At 42.3% G+C, this 22,164-nt stretch overlaps 1 protein-coding gene across 7 annotated transcripts in view; it reads left to right on the top strand.

Moving 5' to 3' along the window:
- The window catches only part of LOC137374578 (HMG box transcription factor BBX), a 234,483-nt gene that overhangs the window by 191,911 nt on the left and 20,408 nt on the right, over nt 1-22,164 (top strand). For all 7 annotated transcript variants that reach the window (XM_068040885.1, XM_068040890.1, XM_068040891.1 and 4 more), the window contains 4 exons: nt 2,038-2,236; nt 4,153-4,220; nt 5,938-6,018; nt 7,691-8,450. In XM_068040885.1, the coding sequence (XP_067896986.1) occupies nt 2,038-2,236; nt 4,153-4,220; nt 5,938-6,018; nt 7,691-8,450 (1,108 nt within the window). The remainder of the gene's footprint in view (nt 1-2,037; nt 2,237-4,152; nt 4,221-5,937; nt 6,019-7,690; nt 8,451-22,164) is intronic.

Here is a 22,164-nt window from a genome sequence, read left to right as displayed (position 1 = left end):
CCATTTTTCCATATATATATATGGTATGTGTGTGAGAATCTGCCATGGTGTTTCTCACAGTTAACTCAAAGTGCATGTTGCAGAGATACGAGTGTTCTGTTATTTAGGTGATTTATTTATTAAAGGCCAGTACTGGGAATAAAACTTTCAAACATTATAAAATCATGGTAATTGTAGGCGAGTAGAGAGGGCATATATTCTACCGAAGTTTATTCTTAGATAGGTAGCATCAGGCAGTTAATAATTTAACAATTGAATAATTTATTTATAAAAGGGCAGCAGTGGAAATGAAATTTGTATTGATACATTTGCTTTTTTTAAGGCGTTGCACAATAGCATTGGCTATTTATTTATCTTGAGGTTTGGGGCATTGTTGATTTATTTGTTTAAAGTTGGGGTTCTATTTATGAAAGGGCTGTAATAGAAACATAATTTAGCGTGTGCTGGTCTTAAACCTGTTTTTCATGTTTATGCTTTCAGATAGAGCTGTTCATTATTCTCCCATTAACAATCTGTCTGGACAAATGCTTTGTCTTTTACTATAACTATTACCACTCCCGTTACTTTTTATTCCATGACATCTTTGTCAGTTAATCTCTCCCACCCTCTACCCTAATATAGACCTTTTGTTCTTCTTGCCCCCACACCCTCTGCCCCCTTCACTTGCTCAAACCATATTACATTTATAACCTTTGCCAGTTCTGATAAAAGGTCATCAACTTGAAACATTAACTCTGTTTCTCCCTCCATAGATGCTGCCAGGCCTCCTGAGTACTTCCAGTACTTTCTCTTTTTATTTTATAGTTTAGCAGGATTTGTTTATGGGAAAAAGATTAGCTTTGAGGGAAATTTGTTCATTCGTTGCTGTCATCATCTTCCCTGAAGGTTGACTGCTATGGATCTCCACCTCTGAGGGAAATACCGCTTTATAAATATTGACATTAAAATATAGGAGCAGTCAGGAGCTTTTGGTGGAGAATTGTAGAATTATTTAATTATTTTCAGCAATGTGTACACTAATGCAATGCACAAAAATTTATTTGTGGTTGTCAAGAGCTCATTGTACAGGAAAGTAAAAAGTCAAACAATGCTGCACAGGAGAGCAAATGCTTTAAAAGCACCAAAGAAGAATTTATTTACAGGGTCAGAGCTTTTTTGTAGAAAGCAAAATGGCACAGTGACCAGCTAAAATATTGTCTTGATATCAGAAAACAGTTGTTCTATTTCCTGAGTAATGTTGTTGATATCCACCACCACCACTCCCACCCAACCCCTTTGCATTGTAGCCAATTTTTGCTCGGCTCCTTTGGTTCTGTAGACTCTGCTTCTCTCTCCACAGATGCTGCCTGATCTGCTGAGCATTTTCCGCACTTTCTGTTTTTATTTCAGATTTCCAACATCTGCAGTATTTTGCTTTTATTTTAGTGTTTAATTCCCGGAAACCTGCTTTAACGTTGGATTGACTCTGTGTTGGCACTTGCAAGCTACTATCTGTATTTTGAGTCTTGTTAGAATGCAAGAATAGCAAGTTCATTTTTTCAAACAGTGCTTGTATAATTTGCATTGTTACAAACTATCCAACTTAAGGGGTAATAGGAGTTCTGTACTACAAAAATGATTACCAGGATCATACAGCTCACTGGAATTCAAATCCCTCGGTATCTGTATCCCTGTTTGCTACACTTTTTTGTGTTTGCTGCTGTTTGTTGATCATTGACTATGAAATATCATAGATGATTGCAAACATTAACATGAGATAATTGACTCAATAGTCTAGAATGTAACCACACTTGTAGGTGTGTGCTTACATCTTCAACATTTATAGTAAAAAAAGCCCAGTTTAAATCCTTTGGAGCACATATGTTAAATTACTACAAATTACACAGATTAAACTATGCTTTTTTGAAACTTGTGCAGAGGTTTATCATGATTTGGGAATGTTTCTGTTCCTGTGGTAGTTTGTTATGACAGCAGGCCTGTAGTGTTTTAATATGGTATTGGATTGTTTCTGCCAATAACTCTTAGTGTTTTTCTTAGTACAAGGATGCTTTTCTGAAGGCCAACCCTGGTTATAAGTGGTGTCCAACAACAAACAAACCGCTGAAGAGTCCATCACCTACTGTCACAACAAGGAAGAAACTGTGGACATTTCCAACAGAATCAGCAAAGGAGTTCCCTATCACCAAAAGGGTGGTAAAGACTGAGGAAATGCCACAAATCAACTTTGCCATGGCAGGTACTTAATCTCATTGACGATTTAAAAGGGATCATTATCATTTTACAATCTCAGCAACAAGGACATCTTTGTTTTAACAAAACAATATTTTTCAAAGCTATTTTCTGTCCAGTTCTTAATTCCTCTTCCCTTTCTCATGTCTTATTCCTTGGGACCCGATGGGTGACTTGCTTTCCAGATTTTTTTCCAATGGCACTTTGTGTAGCGACTGACTCTGCCCCACCCCATTCCACTCCAACATTCATGAACTTACTGGGTCGAATGGCTGCATAAGACACCACATCATGGATTTACCTCTTATCTATCTAATATTTAAAAACTACGGAGGAGAAAGTGTCTCACATCATACCTCATTCCCGGGCACTAAATTTGTGTTAGTGGGATGAATTTCCATCTGTGTTTGTGGGATGAATTTCCATCTGTGATATCCCATGCCCAAATTCTCTCCTTTTGGAAGTACCCTATTGGAAATCCAGTGTGCAGAGTGCTTGTCTGAAACAGGTATTATGCGCTTTGAATATGCCAAATGGGGCCCTAATGCCCATTGTATCACCCAGCTCCCAAATATGACCAAAACTGGGCACATGCTCCACTCAGTTTTTCTGGGTCTGTTGCAACCGAACCAGCTGTCTGGCTTGGTGCCCAATCTTGAGAAGGCCCCAATCACTGAACTGTGTCAGGACGTGTATCTAGTGTTTGAGCTCTGGTTTTATGGAAATGAGGCCTGAGACCCAATTCAGAGCAAGTCTTAGGCCAACATATACAGCGGTGCATTCCAGGCATGTGGTGCATTTCACTAGTTTTAAATGTGAGTACAGTTTCTCATTCTGTGTTCCAAAACTCCAGACATCACATCTTGTTAAGTTGCAAAACATTTTAAGATCAGGGCATCCCATTCTCTACAGTTCCTTACGATTTACGAGTTAAATTTTGAGTCAACTTTGAGTGTGATTTTACTTAAATACCGATCTTTTTATAACTCAATCTGAGCTGTAATTGGCTCAAACATTCATTTCAAAAATCCAGTGCAGTTACACGTTTGTCCTTAAAGTGACACCCGTCTACATTTTATCAACACTAATAAATTCTGCATTTCATTAAAGATCAATAAAGCTGTTTGTTCTCAGTTTTCTTTCCCCCTTGCCTCCCATCCCCCACCCTGATAAACTCACCTTTTTGGGGGGTTGGTGAGCCAACAAAAATTGATTGCCAAATTACTTATAAAAAATTCTTGTTTCTTGCTGACAATCAGGTCCAATGAAATGTGTATAACTCTGGAGCTGATTTTCAGTGAAGGAAAAAAACAGAGAACTCAGTTTTTTTTGGAATCCAGATCTTGTTTTCAGTTTGCTGCTTTTAAGCACTGACTTCTTTGGAATCATTTAAAGTGCTAGAAAAGCAGAATCCCAAAAAATGTGAGAGTGAAGTACATTTTCATAAGGTAAAAAGAGTTTATTTTCAGTAACTGCTCTACTATTTATGATTGTCAGAAAATTATGGATGTAAAACATCAGCCAATGGCACAGTCAGTATGAGAAAGCTGTTCCTCTTGGGGGCATCAGAGCTGATCAAATCCTGTATTCACCTGATAGAAAATCATATGTGTGTACAACGGAGATCGCTAGATCGCGATCATGAGCAAGAATCGTGGGCTCAGATTTTCCCCTTCCTGCCCCCTGAGGCCCACTGCTTTCCTGGCTAAGGTCAGTTAACTGAGGATAGACCAGGGATATAACTTGAGGTCTTTCTCCTCTACGTGCATCACGGCTGCTGTGTTTGTTTACAAAACAGTGACTGGACTTCAGAGTATTTCATTGTACTTTTAGAGCCTTCAAGCATTTTGTAGCGATGTAAGATGGTAGTAAAATGGGATTACTTCATGAATGAATAACATGCATATATCTCTTTACTGATAGATCCCACTCAAATGGGAGGACTCAGCATGCTGCTCTTAGCAGGAGAACATGCCTTGACAGCCAAGGAGGTAAGTTGATAGGATGAGTTTTGACATCATTATACACATATACTGGTTTCAGAACTTGAGATAGAAGAATAACATTATACTTTAATGCTCTTAAGCATGCATTGCTGCTATATTTATTGTGCTATTAGTTCTGCCTTTTACTCTACAACTTAAAAATACAATGAGAATAAGTAATGTGAATAGTAAGGGGAAAGCTTGATTTATTGTGACAGTTGTTTTGTAGGTCAATTCATATTGAACAAAGTATCCTCTTGGTAATAAACCTGTTGCCCTTAAGCATTTCTTGCACATTTATTTCTATCTTATGACACTCCTCTGCCTCCACATTGCTAAACCCTTATCAAATACATCCAGTACATTTGAATACTTGTCATACTGTTGAAATCGTGCATCATTTATTATTCCCATAAAACAAGATATTATTGTTCTATGGTAAGAGAATAGTGCATTGTCCTTTTAAGAAACTCCCACTTGGTTGTTACATGCTCTTTTTCCATTCCACAGCATATAAGGTCTTATTCTGGGTTGCAACTTCAGTTTTTTCTCTTCTGCTATGGCAGCAGATCTTTTGTCTCACACACTAGAAAAGTTTGCCATTTTTATATGTTTGCAGGAACATAAACCCAAATAATCTCTTTGTAGTAACAGAGCTCATTGAGAGAAGTTTTTCTTGAATGTTCTAGTTTAGTTGATAATTTCAATCAGCAGGTGCTTGCACTAATGTCTGGGATTTGTGATCAAACATGAATTATGCTGAACTCTAGGGGCAGAACTTTATTCTCCTGCTGCTCGGAGCAGCAGCAGGCAAAAAAATGGCAACCCACACGTGCGAGCCACATGCCACCTTGATCTAGCGCACGGCAGCTCATTTCCATATGCAGCCGATCACAGGGTGGGGGCGGGCTCTGAGATGCCAACAACGGCATCAGCTGCCTCTGCGCAGGCGCCAGCGCCATTTTTAAAGGGCTGCCAGACTTGCACAGAGAGAGAAAACTTCAACCCCCGGAACCACCCCCCAACATACCCCCGCCCCCTCCAAATAAATACACTGTACATAAATGTGTGACCCATCCATCACCACCACCCGCCCCCCCCCCCCCCCCGTCCAATACACAGAAAATAAATGGCAGCCCCGTTCTCCACCCCCCCCCCCCCCCCACCCACCAAAACACTTCAGTTGAATAGTTGACCTCTCCCCACATCCCGCACCCCAACTGCACAAAGTGCAGAGGTCACCCCTCTCCCCACACTAGAAATACAGAGTTGACCCCATTTTCCCCCCACCATGAGTGCTGGCCGTCACATGGAAGATTGCAGACAGCCGGTAAGATCGTGGGGAATTGTATGTTAATATATGCATGTCCTTAATTTAAATATTTAAAGCTGGGTCCCATTGTCATGCGGCTGGGATAGGGTGTACCATAACATGAATTTACTGTTCTTGTGTAATCACTTGCCAGTGGGTGCTATGCATTTAATTATGTAGGAATATTGCTACTTAATACAAATTCTACTTGAACCGGAAAGGTAGTGGCAAAATAGTAAGTGGCAACAAATTTCCAACTCTGCCCTTAATAAAGACTTTATACGAACAGTATTTGAAATTTAGATGATTAAGTGCTCAAAACTTAATAAATATTTTTTATTTTGGTCACAGTTCTTTCCTCTCTGCTCCCAGAAATGTAATTATTACAGTAATTTTTTTTCTTTCATGCAGATTTCCTCGAATACAGCACAGTCAGGGGTCTCTGACTCGACAAAGCAGTGTGGGAATTCAGCGTTGTTTCAATTAGCAGAGGTATGCTTCCTGAGACTAGAATAATACATGAAGAAATACATTTACGTTAGTTCCAGAAGTGGCTTAGTACTTTTACTGGAGTAAGAGTGTGAGTTTACATTGTGTTTACATACATGTAAACTTGTGTTTACAAAAAAAACTACACTGTCAGTATGTAAACCTCTTGCATTTGGGGCTAATAAGCTGTATGGTTTGTGAGAGTGTGTGCGTGTGCACCCTTGATGAAAAGAGCAGCAAAATAATCTTGATTATACAAAAACAGATTAAAATAAAAGCCAAAACGATTCACAATACTCTGTAGTTGGTAGAATGCTGGATTGATACTCAATTTATCAACTCAGCTACCAAAGTCAAGTAAACTTTAGGTGCATTTTGAACTTTCAATGTTTATTTCTAGTGTTAGACTTAGATTGTGATATTGTCGAAGCATAAACTAAATGTAATGAGGCATCAAATTTCATCCCTCATAGATGACAGTTTATAACCTCTGCTGTCTCACCTGTGATCATAAGGGCTTAAATAGAACAGGTTAAATTGGAATGTGCTCCAATCCAATCTCAGTCAAATTGTAGGAAGAAGTTCCTGTTCCTCCTCCCGTTCAGTGGTTAAGTAAATATTTCCCATGACCTTGGCTCTGTGTGGCCATTAATCTTTTCTCCCCTTAAACTGCACCACAACTTTCAGAGCTCAGTTCTAATTCATCCAAGTTCAGACAAATGTCATTTGGCACTCATCCCAGCATCATTTTGGGCAAGACTTTGTTAGATCTAATAATGGTATTACAATGCATTGCTGTTACCATGGTGTTAATTAGAATTATTGGCAGCCACATTGCTGTTTAATTGGTTGCATGGAGTGTTGCCAACCCTCGAAGATTATGGAGTCTCCAGGAATTGAAGATTAATCTACTGGACACTACTTGAACGACCCAGGGGAAAAATCATAGAAAGAGAAAAGGAAGACTTGCATTTCTGTAGTGACTTTCATGACCACAGGACGTCGCAAAGCGCTTTACAGCTAATGAAGTACTTTTGCAGTGTAGTCACATTTGTAGGAAACACGGCAGCCAATTCAAGCACAGCAAGCACCCAACAGTGGCAATGTGATAATGACCAGATAATATCTCTTAGTGATTTTGGTTCAAAAATAAATATTGGTCAGGACACTGGGGATGAATCCCCTGCTCTTCTTTGAAGTAGTGTCATGGGATCTTTCACGTTCACCTGACGGGACTCGGTTTAATGTCTCATTGAAAGATGGCACCCCCAACAGTGCAGCACTCAGTACTGCATTGCAGTGTCAACCTTGATTTTTGTGCTCATGTTCTGGAGTGGGACTTGAACCCACAACCTTCTGACTCAAAGGTGAGAGTGCTACACACTAAGCCAAGGCTGACACGTAGGGTCATTAAATATTTGTTTAAAAAAAATTGAGCACTTTTATTTGTTAGTTATAAAAAGTAAAGATGGTGGGGAAGGGTGTTTGACTTGGTGGGGCAGTTGGCGATGGGAGGTCATGTGATGCAACCTCCAGGAATAGATCCAGCAGGTGTTGGCAGCCCTATTTGTATGCTGTCCTCCATTATCTTAAGTGCATTGAAAGATGTAAGAATTTATTCTAGTATGATCCCCTGAAAATTCTGTTTAATTGCAATGTGTGTTTTTTGCTTCAGATGTGTTCGGACCGGTTGGTAACAGAAGGAGTAAAAAATGAGCCTACTACAGGTACCTCAGAGGATGGGTGCCCGTCTGAGGACCCCACTGTTAATCCTGGATTAGGGACAAAGAATAACGATGATATTAAGCCACAGGACTGGATTACTAATGACAAATCATTGTCTTTGTTAACTGACACTTCTGTGACAAGTCTTAACAAAAGTGAAAAAATTAAAAAGAAGAAGAAAAAAGTTAAACTCGAATCTACCAAAGCTGAAAAACAGATATTTAAAAAAAGCGGGAAAAAACGGAAATCGTCAGAGTCTGACATGGAAAGCTTAATGTACACGATTGATGCTGTTGCTAAGGGTGACTGGGGCACTGAAAAACCTTCAGGTAGCCCAGTGAAAAGTGGACGATGCTCAGCAAAGTCAACTGAAAATCTGTTACACTCTGTCTCCAGCCCACCAAAGAAAAAAATGAAACCAAAACAAATAAAATTACCTGCTGAAAAGGTTTCAGAACTCAACAAACATTCAAAGGTTTCTGATCTTGAGAAGGTTACCACCAGCCCTATCAAAACTGAAACTTTTTCAGTTACTGAGCAACTACTTTCCCATAATGCACTAGGTGAAGTGAAAGCTGAGAACAAGGAAATCAGTAAAAAGACAGAAGCATCTGGGTCCAGAAAATCTGAACGATCATGTAAAGGTGCTCTTTATAAAACTTTGGTGTCAGAAGGCATGTTGACATCTTTACGGGCTAATGTTGACAGAGGTAAGTGAAGAAACTCTAAATGAAGCTCACCTTGAAGGTGCAATTTGTAAGATGATTGATGTGCTAATGCATAACACAATGAAATGAAGGATGTGATGTATGGAACATAGGAGCAGGAATAGGCCATTCAGCCCATTGAGCCTGCCCCGCCATTCAATACGATCATGGCTGATCATCCATTTCAATGCCTTTTTCCCACACTAGCCCCATATCCCTTCATGTCATCGATATTTAGAAATCTGTCAATCTCTGCTTTAAACATACTCAATGACTGAGCTTCCACAGCCCTCTGGGGTAGAGAATTCCAAAAATTCACAGCCCTCTGAATGAAGAAATTTCTCCTCTGACCAAAGTGGCTTCTCCCTTATTTTGAAATTGTGTTCCCTGGTTCTAGACTCCCCAACCAGGGGAAACATCTTACCTGCATCGACCCTGTTTATCCCTTTGAGTATTTTGTAGATTTCAATGAGATCACCCCTCTTTCATCGAAACTCTAGAGAATACAGGCCCGGTTTCCCCAATCTCTCTTCATAGGACAGTCCTGCCATCTGGGAACAAGTCTGGTGAACCTTCACTACACTCCCTCTGTGGAAATAATATCCTTCCTAAGGTAAGGGGACCAAAACTGGACACAGTACTCCAGGTGTGGTCTAACCAAGGTTCTATACAATTGAAAGCAAAATACTGCGGATGCTGGAAATCTGAAATAAAAACAAGAAATGCTGGAACCACTCAGCAGGTCTGGCAGCATCTGTGGAAAGAGAAGCAGAGTTAACGTTTCGGGTCAGTGACCCTTCATCGATGAAGAAGGGTCACTGACCTGAAACGTTAACTCTGCTTCTCTTTCCACAGATGCTGCCAGACCTGCTGAGTGGTTCCAGCATTTCTTGTTTTTATTCTATACAATTGAAGTAAGACTTTGCTACTTCTGTACTCAAATTCTCTTACGATAAAGGCTAACATACCATTAGCCTTCCTAATTGCTTGCTGCACCTGCACGTTAGCTTTCAGTGACTTATTGACGAGGACACCCAGGTCCCTTTGTATGTCTACACTTTCTAATCTCATACCCTTTAAGAAATACTATGCACGTCTGTTCCTTCTACCAAAGTGGATAACCTCACATTTTTCCACATCTTGCTCACTCACTAAGTCTGTCCAAAACCCCTTGAAGCCACTTTACATCTTCCTCACAACACACATTCCCACCTAGTTTTGTGTCATTCTCAAACATGGAAATATTACATTTGGGCCCCACATCCAAATCATTGATGTATATTGTGAACAGCTGGGGCCCAAGTACTGATCCTTGCGGTACCCCACTAGTCACAGCCTGCCAACGTGAGAATGACCCATTAATTCCTACTCCCTGTTTTCTGCCTGTTAACTAATCCTTAATTCATGCCAATAAATATATTACCTCCTGTGGGGGACTTTTTCAAAAGCCTTCGGAAAATCCAAGAATACCACGTCCACTGTCTCCCCTTTATTAATTCTGTTAGTAAAATCCTCAAAAAAACTCCAACAGGTTTATCAAACATGATTTCCCATTCATAAATCCATGTTGACTATGTCTAATGAGATCATTATTATCCAAGTGTCCATTTATCACATCCTTTAGAATAAATTCTCGCATTTTCCCTATTACTGATGCGAGGCTAACAAGTCTGTAGTTCCCTGTTTTCTCTCTCCCTCCCTTCTTAAATAGTGGTGTGACATTTGCAATCTTCCAATCTGCAGGAACCATTCCAGAATCTATAGAATTTTGGAAGATGATCACCAATGCATCCACTATCTCCATAGCTACCTCTTTCAACACTCTGGGATGTAGAATATCAGGTCCCAGGGACTTATTAACCTTCAGCCCCATTAATTTCTCCAATACAACCTTCTTCCTAATACTAAATTCCTTCAATTCCTAATTCCCCCTAATCCCTTGGATCTATAATTCTGGAAGATTTCTTGTATCTTCCTCAGTGAAGACAGACAGAAAGAAATCATTTAACTTCTCTGTCATTTCTCTATTCCCTATTATAAATTCTTCTGACTCTGCCAGTAATGGACCTACATTTGTCTTAGCCAAACATTTCCTTTTTAACATACCTGTAGAAGCTTTTATAGTCCGTTTTATATTTTTTGCTTGTTTACATTCATATTCTGTGCTCCCTTTCTTTATCAGTTTCTTGGTCCTCTTTTGCTGTATTCTAAAATCCTCGCAATTCTCAGGTTTGCTACTATTTCTGGCAACTTTATCGGTCTTTTCTTTTAATCTCATACAATCCTTAACTTCCTTTCTTAGTCGCGGTTGACTGCCTTTTCTTTGGGGGTTCATGAGCCTTGAAGGAATGTATAGCTGCTGTAAACTATGTAATAATTCTTTAAAGGCTATGTATTGCCTATGTACTGTCATACCTTTCAATATATTTTCCCAATCCACCTCAGCCAATTTGCCCCTCATACCTTCATTATTTCCTTTGTTCAAATTTAACACCCTGGCTTCAGATTGAACTACCTCACTTTCAAACATAATGTAAATTTCGAACATGTTATGGTCACTCATCCCTAAAGGTTCTTTTACAACAAGATTATTAATTAACCCTTTTTCATTACATAATACTGACCTAAAATAGCCTATTTTGTAGTCAGTTCTTCAACATGCTGCTCTAGAAAACCATCTCTAACACACTCCAGAAACTCATCCTCCACAGCATTAGTACTCATTAGGTTTATCCAGTCTTTATGCAGATTGAAGTCATCCATGATTACTGTATTACCCATGCTACATGCTTCTCTAATCTCCTGATTAATACCGTGCACTACACCACCACTACTGTTTGGTGGCCTATAAACAACTCCTACCAATGTTTGCTGCCCCTTGCTGTTCCTTAGCTCTACCCAAACAGATTCGAAATTTTATTCTTCTGATCTGAGATCCTCCTTTTCTAATGTCCCATCCCTGGTTATCAATGCAACACCATCTCCTTTTCCTTTTTGCCTGTCCTTCCTCAATGTTAAATATCCTTGAATATTCAGTTCCCAGTCTTGGTCACCCTGTAGCCACGTTTTCACATATAGATCATACCCATTTACCTCTATTTGGGCCTTTAAATCATCTACTTTGTTGTGAATGCTGCGTGCATTCAGGTAGAGTGCCCATAACCTTGCCTTCTTGATATTCTGCATTCTAAGCTGAGTTGGTACTCGCCTTTGTTTCGTCTGCCTTCTAATGTCGCCTGCTGCCTTTCTATCTGCTGTTACTAGCTTTACTTCCTTCCAGTTTGAGCTACCCCTCAGCTTCCCATCCCCCTGACAAGCTAGTTTAAATCCTCCATGACAACACTCGCAAAGCTCCCTGCGAGGATATTAGTTCCGGTCTTGTTAAGGTGTAGCCCATCTTGTACAGATTCCACCTGCCCCAGAACCGGTCCCAATACCTCAGAAATCTGATGCTCTCCCTCCTACACCAATTCTCCAGCCAAGTGTTCAATCGACAATCCTCCTATTCCAGTGCTCACGAGCACATGGCACTGGGAGTAACCCTGAGATTACTGCTTTTGAGGTCCTGCTTTTTAATTTCCTTCCTAACTCCCTAAAATCTGCTTTTAGGACCTCATCCCTCTTCCTACCTATGTCATTGGTACCAATGTGGACCACGACCTCTAGCTGTTCACCCTGTCCTAGAAGGATGTCCTGCAGTGGCTCCGTGGCATCCTTGACCATGGCACCAGGGAGGCAACACACCATCCTGGAGTCACCTTTACTGCTGCAGAAATGTCTTCCTGGTCCCCTGACTATCAAATCCCCTATCGCTAATGCTCTTCCACTCTTCTTCCTCCCCCCCCCCCCTCCACCCCAAGCCACCCGTGGTGCCATGGACTTTGCTCTGGCTGCACTCCCCTGAGGAACCATCGCCCTCATCAGTATCCAGTATGGAAAACTGATTAGCGAGCAAGATAGACTCAGGGGATTCCTGCATTGCCTGCCTGGTTCTCTTAGAGTGGCTGGCGGTCACCCATAACCACAGGATGTACATTCCACTTGGCTGAGCTGACCTGCCATGCCGTAACTTTAAAAACTATTTATTACAATGAGAATAAGTAGAACAACTTACCAGTTATTTCCCAATCAGCTTGTTCCCCTGTACTGAAAAAAGAGCCAGCTACTGGAGGCTGCAAAAAGGTAGAAAAAGAAAGAATGGAGCATCTCCCTCACTGAGCTCCCTCAATCACCAAACGCCCACTTTACACTCTGTGCATTCAAAGCAGCACTCAGTGCAAATGAAGCAACACTGAGGAATCCCTCTTTTTCACTTTCTGACAAACAACTGATTTAAGCTTCTGAAAACCAGTTTAATCCAGCTACCTAACTAACTAGGTGCAGCAGCTCCCAGCGAGCTTGTATACCCCTGTTTTAAGGGTGGAATAAAACTTAACTTCTCTTAACTTAAGGAGTAATTTTTAGTTAACTGCTAAATTAAGAAAAGGCTAGACTTTGGATCGAAATTAACCCTTAAAACTCCTTCTGACCAGACTCAGCAGCTCTCAGTGCAGACCAGTTTTCAGTTAATTCTTCATCTTAGCTGGAGAGGCAGAAATAGAAGTGAGGTTCTTCTCCATAGTGAAAAGTCAAATTCAGAGTGAGTACTATCTCACGTTTCCTAGCACCTGTTTGCTGAGCAACATGGATAGATACAACTAGAATAGGTTGCTTCCCTGGGCTTTTAGTCAGGGTGTAGTGCATGGCATGTAAGTGGGGAAAATGAGAGAGCACTGGAAATGTTGGCAATGGGATGAATAGAAGCATAAATTATAGATGGGGTGCATGCACTCTGTTCCTGTTACAAATAGCCGTGCAGGCTATCATGTTGTGTTGCAAATACGCCATGTTTTTCTACACGAGTGTAGAACATTCATGCGTTAACCTGTGACACTGATGTGGAAGTGTTTAAAATAATTGAAGTCTCTGCCATATTGACAAAGTATGCCCTAACCTATTTCCATGTTTAAAAATTCATGCCAATTTCAGGTCTGTGTTTTTGGAATTTCCCTTCTACAATATACAGTAATACAACCACAGAAGCCTAAACTGGAAAACACAGGTTGTGCGGCCCAGGTGCTTTTGACACCATTCAGCTGGTGTTATTTCTGTGGGCAGTTAGATGTGTCTGACTGTATCCTGCATGAACTATGACTAGATTACTTGGCTTTATGAATGGTACCTTTATGCTAAATGATGACAGTATGAATGAGAAAAACACTTTTGGAATACTATATTAACTACATTGCAGCAGAAACATTACTTGCAATAGGTTGGAAATGGCTGTTTAAACAGTAAACTCTGTTTCTGCTGGCAAAATTAATTTCTTTTGTGACATTTTTCAATTACCATGTTTCACCTGGAATCTGAAGTATCTAAGGCGGAGGTTCCCAAATTGATGGAGAAGGTGGGTGGGTGGAGGGGTAGGAGGCAACGAGGAACATGCAGTACTCACTAATGGGGGCGGGGAGGTAAGAGAGACGTGTATTCAACCTACCCAGGAGTGAACGGACTGTAACTCACTCACAGGTAATGCCTGCAATATGTATCTCCTCCATTGGTGGTGGTGTAGCCAAACCCCTCCACTAACACCACCTCCACCTGCCCGCCCCCGGCCCCCCAACCAAATCCTTGGGGCTGGCTTCTAACCCCACTCTTCCCAAAACTCAGCTATTCCCTGCTGACAGCTAATGGCATTTTCAGAGCTTCTCAATTTACATGTGTCTTGTTCATTCAGAAATGTAGAGCCAGATTTTTAAAGCCCGCTGGGTGCGGGAGCAGATGCGAGCACGATTTGAAGATCGCATTCTTGGAGGTCGACACTGGGTCCCGCCACCTCCGGAATGCGAAGCCATTTTTAAAGGGATGCTGGGAGGGAGGGAGGGAATGGCAACCCCGCTTATTGAGCTCATTGAGGAGCTCATTAACAGGCTTGTCATCAGCATTTTTGGATCTTTAAAGGAAGGGAACAGGGAGAACACCATGTCTGGACCACGAGAGGGTTTAGAAGACGTGAACAATGCAGGGGACTATGAGGGCTATAGGAAGGGCTGGTTAAAATAATGCAGAGGCACAAAATAAGCTTAGCTGCTTCAAAAGTGCCACAGAGTAGCCATTGCTGGAGCTGGAAGACTTGTTTTTCTCAGTGGTGAGTGGTAAGAATCTGGAAAGGGACGTGAGCACCTGGCATCACTGGGGCACCTGGCATTGGCAGGAGAAGGCCTGGTGAATGCACAAAGCCCAGCTGAGGTAAGCTAGATGGAAACAGGCTACTCTGACATTGGACAGAGCAGCCAGGATGAGCTTCAGCAGATGAAACCTTCTGGGCAGTATGAGGTCAGAGGAGCACAGCGAGGCTTGAAAGGGGAAGAAGGCGCTACCCAAGATATTGGGTCTACTGCCCAAGAGTCAGCTACCTGCAAATGACAGAGTGGCGGTGTCGTAGGAGGCTCTGCCTATCCAGGCAGATGGTCTCTATCCCTTGTGCTGTGATCCACAATGATCTGAGGCCTCGCGTTTCCCATGACAGTCCGTTTCCTGCAGCGGTCAAATTCACCATCGCTCTGAATTTCTATGCAACTGGTTTGTTCAAGGGATCAGCTGCGGACCTGGGTGACATCCCGTAGTCGTCAGCTCATCACACCAACAGGCAGTTCACCAGTGCCATATTCCAGAGGGCAGGGGACCACATCCACTTTAACACAGATGGGCCTGCACAGGCACAAAGGGCATTGGGGGTCTATTGCTGGATTCCCGCAGGTGCAGGGCATCATTGATTGAGCCCATGTGGCCATCAAGGCACCCAGTGACTGGCCAGTGAGATTCATCAACAGGAAGGGCTTTCAGTCCTTCAACATCCAACTGGTCTGCGACAACACAAGAGCTCCCTCTATGGGCTTGATTTTCTTCGCCGCCGTCATGCCGCTGCAATCTTCCTCATGGCGGCCCCATGAGGAGCTAGTCAGGGACCCCAGCACCCCGCAATCACGTGTGATTCCGATGCCTGGACCGGTTGGGTGATGTCCTCCAATATCCTCCTACAAGGGTCTTGGTCGTTGTGGTGGTCTGCTGCGTTCTCCATAACATGGCCCTCCAGAGAGTTGAGGCCCTGGATAGAGACAGCTATCACTGACTCCATCTCCATACCAATAAAGGACTTACCCATTTGAAATCTGAATCGGTTTTCCACCGGAGGCAAGTTTCTGACCCAAAACTACATCAGGTTCTTGTTTCCCACCTCTGTAATGAAAATCCAGCCTGTGGTTTCTGCAGCAAGTAACATCAACAAGGACAGCAAATTTTTGGAATTTCATGGCCATGTTTTCTGTTAGGATTGGACTTCATGTTGATACCCCGAAGTGTAAGGGAGCAGAATTAAAACAGCTAAAGTTTCAAAACAGTATTCTGGGTTACCAGCTATACCTATACTGATATTAATTATGTAGAAATACTGTTTCTTAGATGGGGTCAAGAATTTCTGCATGAGACAAGAAGAATTCTACAAATTTAGCACAAATAGTTTGGGAACCTCTGGTCTGAGAGATTTTCCTGAAATTTTAAGCCATTCTCTTTATAAATATACATCTATAGCTCTGCTCACTGAATGTTAATTGTAAATTTTGATCAAAAAAGTGACCTCAGCAGTCACTCACATCTAACCCTCAGCCATAGTTCAAAATGTTGCAATTCAGAGGCATTGTACCTCTTCCAACTTCCCACCCTTTCTCAGAGACACTCCTCCTTATCATTTAATCCTCCTAGTTGAACCTGGCACTCTTTCCCATATCTCCCCTCAGCTCAACCTGGCTCTTCTTTCATCAACCTTACCCCTAGCACCCGCCCCAATCGAGAAGGTATTATTTTCCCTTTCCATTCTTAATTCAACCTGTCACTGTTCTCTCCCTCCTTCCTCGCACCCCCAGTTCAAGCTGGCCCTTTTCTACCTCCTGGTCTACCCCACCCCACACCATTTTAGCCGGTGCTGTTCTTCTGTCCTTCACCAATTCAAGTGACCCTCATCTTTCTCCTTCCAATCTTATCCAATCATGCTGGCTCTCTTTCCTTCTACATTTCTAGCTAACACTCTATTCCACGCCACATACGCTGTCCATTCCTCGTCAGTTGATGCTTACACCAGTCTTCCTCCCTAGCTCAAAGGAACACTTTCAGCTTTTGCTCCCTTCTGTCACCCCTTCATTGCCATCAGTCTCGTCCTCTCATCCCTCAGTGTTGCTGCTGATGGAAGGATCTCCAGCTGCTGTATACTTGTTCTAGTGGCAATTCCTGCTTATAGTATGCAGTGCCTGGGATCCCTTCTATTAGCAACTGTACTTAGAAGGGCCCAGTGTGTGCTGATTTTTCCCATCAAACGTTGACAGGGCCTCAAATTCTGATTTCAGTTCTGGTATACATTAAGTAGCCCTCAGCACTTGTCTCCTTTCCGTGGAATTCCTGTACCTGGTTGTACTAATCCTCAACTGTGATCTCTGCAGAGGTTTCCCCTGGCGTACCTTTGTTTCTCCCTCAAATCTAGTGTAGAATGGAGCTGTTTTACTGTGTTTCATAACTAGTTTGGGTCAGGATGTTGCTGCTTCCAAAAGATGTATTGTCTGGAATTTAATGCTTTTTAGAACATTGGAAATATGCCTTTAATATTTAATAATGTTTGATAAAATGATCTTACAACCAGATTATGTAAGTTTCATTCCCGTGTGGCTATCCCTGAAGGTTAATTTAGGCCACAGCATGGGGGGAAATTCCACAGTGTTATTATGCCCAATATTATAATCGCCAATAGATGGCAGCATTGCAAACATTTCCATAATAATGACTACTTTATGAGAAACTTTTTAGAAGGGTTTTCTGGAGAATCAGTGCATTGTCTTCAGTCCCTGCCACAAACTCCATTCCCTAGCTACCAGCTCCACCCCTCACTCTGGCAACTGTCTGAGACTAAACCAGACTGTTCACAGCCTTGGTGTGATATTTGACTCTTAGCTAAGCTTCCAACTACACATGTTTGCCATCACTAGGGCTACCTACTTCTACCTCCTGACTCTGCTCCAATTTCAGCTCATATGCTGCTGAAACTTTTATTAGTGCCTTTGTTATCTCCGTTTGACTTGACTATTCCAACACAGCCCTGGTCAGCCTCCCAATTTCTACCTTTGTAAACTCACCGGTCATCCAAAACTCTGCTGCCTATGTCCTAACTCACACTAAGTCCCGTTCACCCATCAGCCCTGTGCTTGCTGACCTTCATTAGCTCCCAGTTAAGCAAAGCCTTGATTTTAAAATTCTCATCCTTGTTTTCAGATGCCTCCATGGCCTATCTCCCTATCTCTGTTTTCTCCTCCAGCCTTACAACCTTCCGGGATATCTGTGGTCTTCCAATTTTGGCCTCTTAGGCATCACCGATTTTAATTGCTTCACCATTGGCAGCCGTGCCTTCAGCTGTTGAGGCCTGAAGCTCCAGAATTTCCTCCCTAAACCTCTTTTCCTCTGTACCACTCTTTCCTTCCTTAAGACACTCATTACAACCTAATTCTTTGATCAAACTTTTGGTCATCTTACAGAGAGTAGGTGTAAATGGGTCATTTTTGGGTTAGCAGGCTGTAACTAGTGGGGTACTATAAGGAGCAGTGCTTGGGCATCAGCTATTTACCGATTATACCAATGACTTAGATGAGCTGAGTATAATGTATCCCAAGTTTGTTGTCAGTACAAAGGTAGGTGGTAAAGGTAACAAAAACAAGAAATGCTGGAATCACTCAGCAGGTCTGGCAGCATCTGTGGAAAGAGAAGCAGAGTTAACGTTTCGGGTCAGTGACCCTTTTTCGGAACTGACAAATATTAGAAAAGTCACAGATTATAAACAAGTGAGGTGGGGGTGGGGCAAGAGATAACAAAGGAGAAGGTGCAGATTGGACCAGGCCACATAGCTGACCAAAAGGTCACGGAGCAAAGGCAAACAATATGTTAATGGTGTGTTGAAAGACAAAGCATTAGTACAGATTAGGTGTGAATACACTGAATATTGAACAGCAGCAAGTGCAAACCTGAAAAAAACAGTGGGTAAGCAAACTGAACAAACTAGGATGAAATGAAATAAATGCAAAAAAAGATTGTAAAAAATGTAAAAAAGAATGTAAAAAAAAAAGGAAGAAAAAATAACTAAAAATGAAAGTAAAATGGGGGGCTGTCATGCTCTGAAATTATTGAACTCAATGTTCAGTCCGGCTGGCTGTAGTGTGCCTAATCGGTAGATGAGATGTGTTCCTCGAGCTTGCGTTGATGTTCACTGGAACACTGCAGCAATCCCAGGACAGAGATGAGAGCAGGGGGGAGTGTTGAAATGGCAAGCAACCGGAAGCTCAGGGTCCTGCTTGCGGAAGGTAAGTTGTGTGGAGGATGCAAAGAGGCTGCAAAGGGATAAAAACATGTTAAGTGAATGGACAAGGATGTGGCAGATGGAATATAATGTGGAGAAATGTGAAGTTAGCGACTTTGGTAGGCAAAATAGAAAAGTAGAATATTTTTTAAATGGTGAGAGACTGGGAAATGCTGGTATTCATAGGGGCCTGGGTGTTCTTGTACACACAGTACAAAGCGTGCAATTAGGAAACCAAATGGTATTTTAGCCTGTATTACAAAGGGTTTGGAGTATAAGAGTGAAGAAGTCTTACTTCAATTATACAGGGCCTTAGTGCGACCACACCTGGAGTACTGTGTCCAGTTTTGGTCTCCTTATCTAAGGAAAGATATACTTGCTTTAGAGGGAGTGCAACAAAGGTTCACCAGACTGATTCCTGGGGTGAGGGTATTGTCCTATGAGGAGAGATTGAGGGGGCTAGGCCAAAATTACCTCGAGTTTAGAAGAGTGAGAGGTGATCTTATTGAAACATATAAAATCCTTAAAGGGCTTGATGCTGGGAGGATGTTTCACTTGGCAGGGAAGTCAAGAACTCAGGGTCACAGACTCAGAATAAGGGGTTGGCCATTTATAGAGTCATACAGTACAGAAACAGGCCCTTCAGCCCACTGTGTCTGTGCCGACCATCAAGCACCTATCTATATACTCCCATTTTTCAGCACTTGGCCCGTAGCCTTGTATGCTATGGCGTTTCAAGTGCTCATCTAAATACTTCTTAAATGTTGTGAGGGTTCCTGCTTCTACCGCCCCTTCAGGCAGTGTGTTCCAGATTCCAACCATTCTCTGGGTGAAAATTTTTTTCCTCAAATCCCCTCGAAACCTCCTGCCCCTTATCTTAAATCTATGCCCCCTGGTTATTGGCCCCTCCACTAAGGGAAAAAGTTTCTTCCTATCTATCCTATCAATGCCCCTCAGTTTTGTATACCTCAGTCAGGTCTCCCCTCAGCCTTCTCTGCGCTACGGAAAACAACCCTAGCCTATCCAGTCTCTCTTCATAGCTGAAATGTTGTAGCCCAAGCAACATCTTGGTGAATCTCCTCTGCACCCTCTCCAATGCAATCACATCTTTCCGATAGTGTGATGACCAGAACTGTACATAGTACTCCAGCTGTGGCCTAACTAGCGTTTTATACAGCTCCATCATAACCTCCCTGCTCTTATATTCTATGCCTCAGCTAATAAAGGCAAGTATCCCATATGCCTTCTTAACCACCTTATCTACCTGTGCTGCTGCCTTCGGTGATCTATGGACAAGTACACCAAGGACCGAGGTGAGGAGATATTTCTTCATTCAAAGGATTGTGAATCTTTGGAATTCTTTACCCCAGAGTGCTGTGGATGCTCAGTCATTGTGTATATTCAAGATAGAGATTAATAGATTTTTAGATACTAAGGGAATCAAGAGATATGGGGATAGTGTGAGAAGGGGGATTTGATGTAGAAGACCACCCATGATTGAATAGTGGAGCAGACTCAAAGGGTCAAATGGCCTACTCCTGCTCCTATTTCTTACATTTTTATCTACCCTAATATCTCCTTATGTGGATCAGTGTGAAATTATGTTTGCTAATGCTCCTGTGAAGCACCTTGGGATGTTTTACTATGTTAAAGTCACTCTATAAGTACAAGTTGTTATTGTTGTAAAGACATAAAACATTACAGTGGAACTTCAGTTATTCAAGGTAATGAAGAAGACCCCCAGGTTGCAAAGAATCAAAAGTTCTTAACTTGCTGTACACTGTTCATTGCTTGATCACTGCACACTCATCAGCGTAAGCCCTCACAAGCACAATTTCACAGAATCACAGAATTGGTACAGCACAGAAGGAGGCTATTCAGCCCATCATGTCTGCACTGGTTCTCCGAATGAGCAATTCACCTAGTGCCATTCCCCCATCTTCTCCCCATAACCATGCCCATTCTTCCTTTTCAGATAACAGTCTGATTCCCTTTAGAATGCCTCAATTGAACCTGTCTACACCACGCTCTCAAGCAGCGCATTCTCCATTTACTCAGCCAGCCTGTGGTTCCCTCATGCAGTCAGCTGCTTGATTAACCATAAACTGCTTGACTGTTCCAGTACAGCAACAATGCTGGCATCCACCCGACAGAATGAAAAATTGCCCAGTTATGCCCTGTCCACAAATAGCACAACAAATTCAATCTGGCCAATTACCATCTCATCAGCCTTCTCTCGATCATTAGTAAAGTGATAGAAGGTGTTGTCAACAGTGCTATCAAGCGGCACTTACTTACTAATAACCTGCTCACCGATGTTCGGTTTGGATTCTGCCAGGACCAATTGGTTCCAGACTTCATTACAGCAATGGACCAAACATGGATAAAAGAGCTGAATTTCAGAGGTGAGGTGAGAATGACTGCCCTTGACATCAAGATAGCGTTTGACCGATAATGGCACTAAGGAGCTCCAGTAAAATTGAAATCAGTGGGGATAACTTTCCACTGGCTGGGGTCATATCCAGCATGAAGGTTGTGGTTGTTGGGGACCAATCATCTCAGTCCCAGGGCATCACTGCAGGAGTTCCTCAAGGTAGTGTCTTACATCCAACCATCTTCAGCTGTTTCAGCAATGACCTTCCCTCCTCAGAGACAAGTCAGGAATGTGATGAAATACTCCCCACTTGCCTGGATAGGTGCAGCACCAGCAACACTCAAGAAGCTCGACACCATTCAGGACAAAGCAGTCTGATTGTCACCCCATCCACCACGTTAAACATTCACTCTTTCCACCGTAGGTGCACCGTGGCTGCAGTGTGTACCGTCTACATGATGCACTGCAGCAACTTACCAAGGCTCCTTCGACAGCACCTCCCTAACCCACAACCTCTACCATCTAGAACAACGAGGGCAGCAGGAGCATGTAAAGACCACCACCTTTAAGTTCTCCTCCAACTCATACACCATACTGACTTGGAACTATATCGCCATTCCTTCATTGTCATTGGATCAAAATCCTGGAACTCCCTCCCTAACAGCACTGTGGGTGTACCTACACCTCATGGACTGCAGTGGTTCAAGAAGGCGGCTCACCAGGACCTTCTCGAGGGCAATTAGAGATGGGTGATAAATGTTGGCATTGCCAGTGATGCCCACATCCCATGAATGAATAAATTTTTAAAGATTGCGAGAGCTACTCAAAACATTTCCCAGAATACAACAATTGTCCCCCAAGCTCCAAAGGTAAAGGTCTAAGGGAATATGTTTTCATCTCCAGTGATACCTTCA

The sequence above is a fragment of the Heterodontus francisci genome, chromosome 10, assembly GCF_036365525.1.
Source record: "Heterodontus francisci isolate sHetFra1 chromosome 10, sHetFra1.hap1, whole genome shotgun sequence".
Taxonomy (NCBI): domain Eukaryota; kingdom Metazoa; phylum Chordata; class Chondrichthyes; order Heterodontiformes; family Heterodontidae; genus Heterodontus; species Heterodontus francisci.
This window is presented reverse-complemented; position numbering and strand designations above follow the sequence as displayed.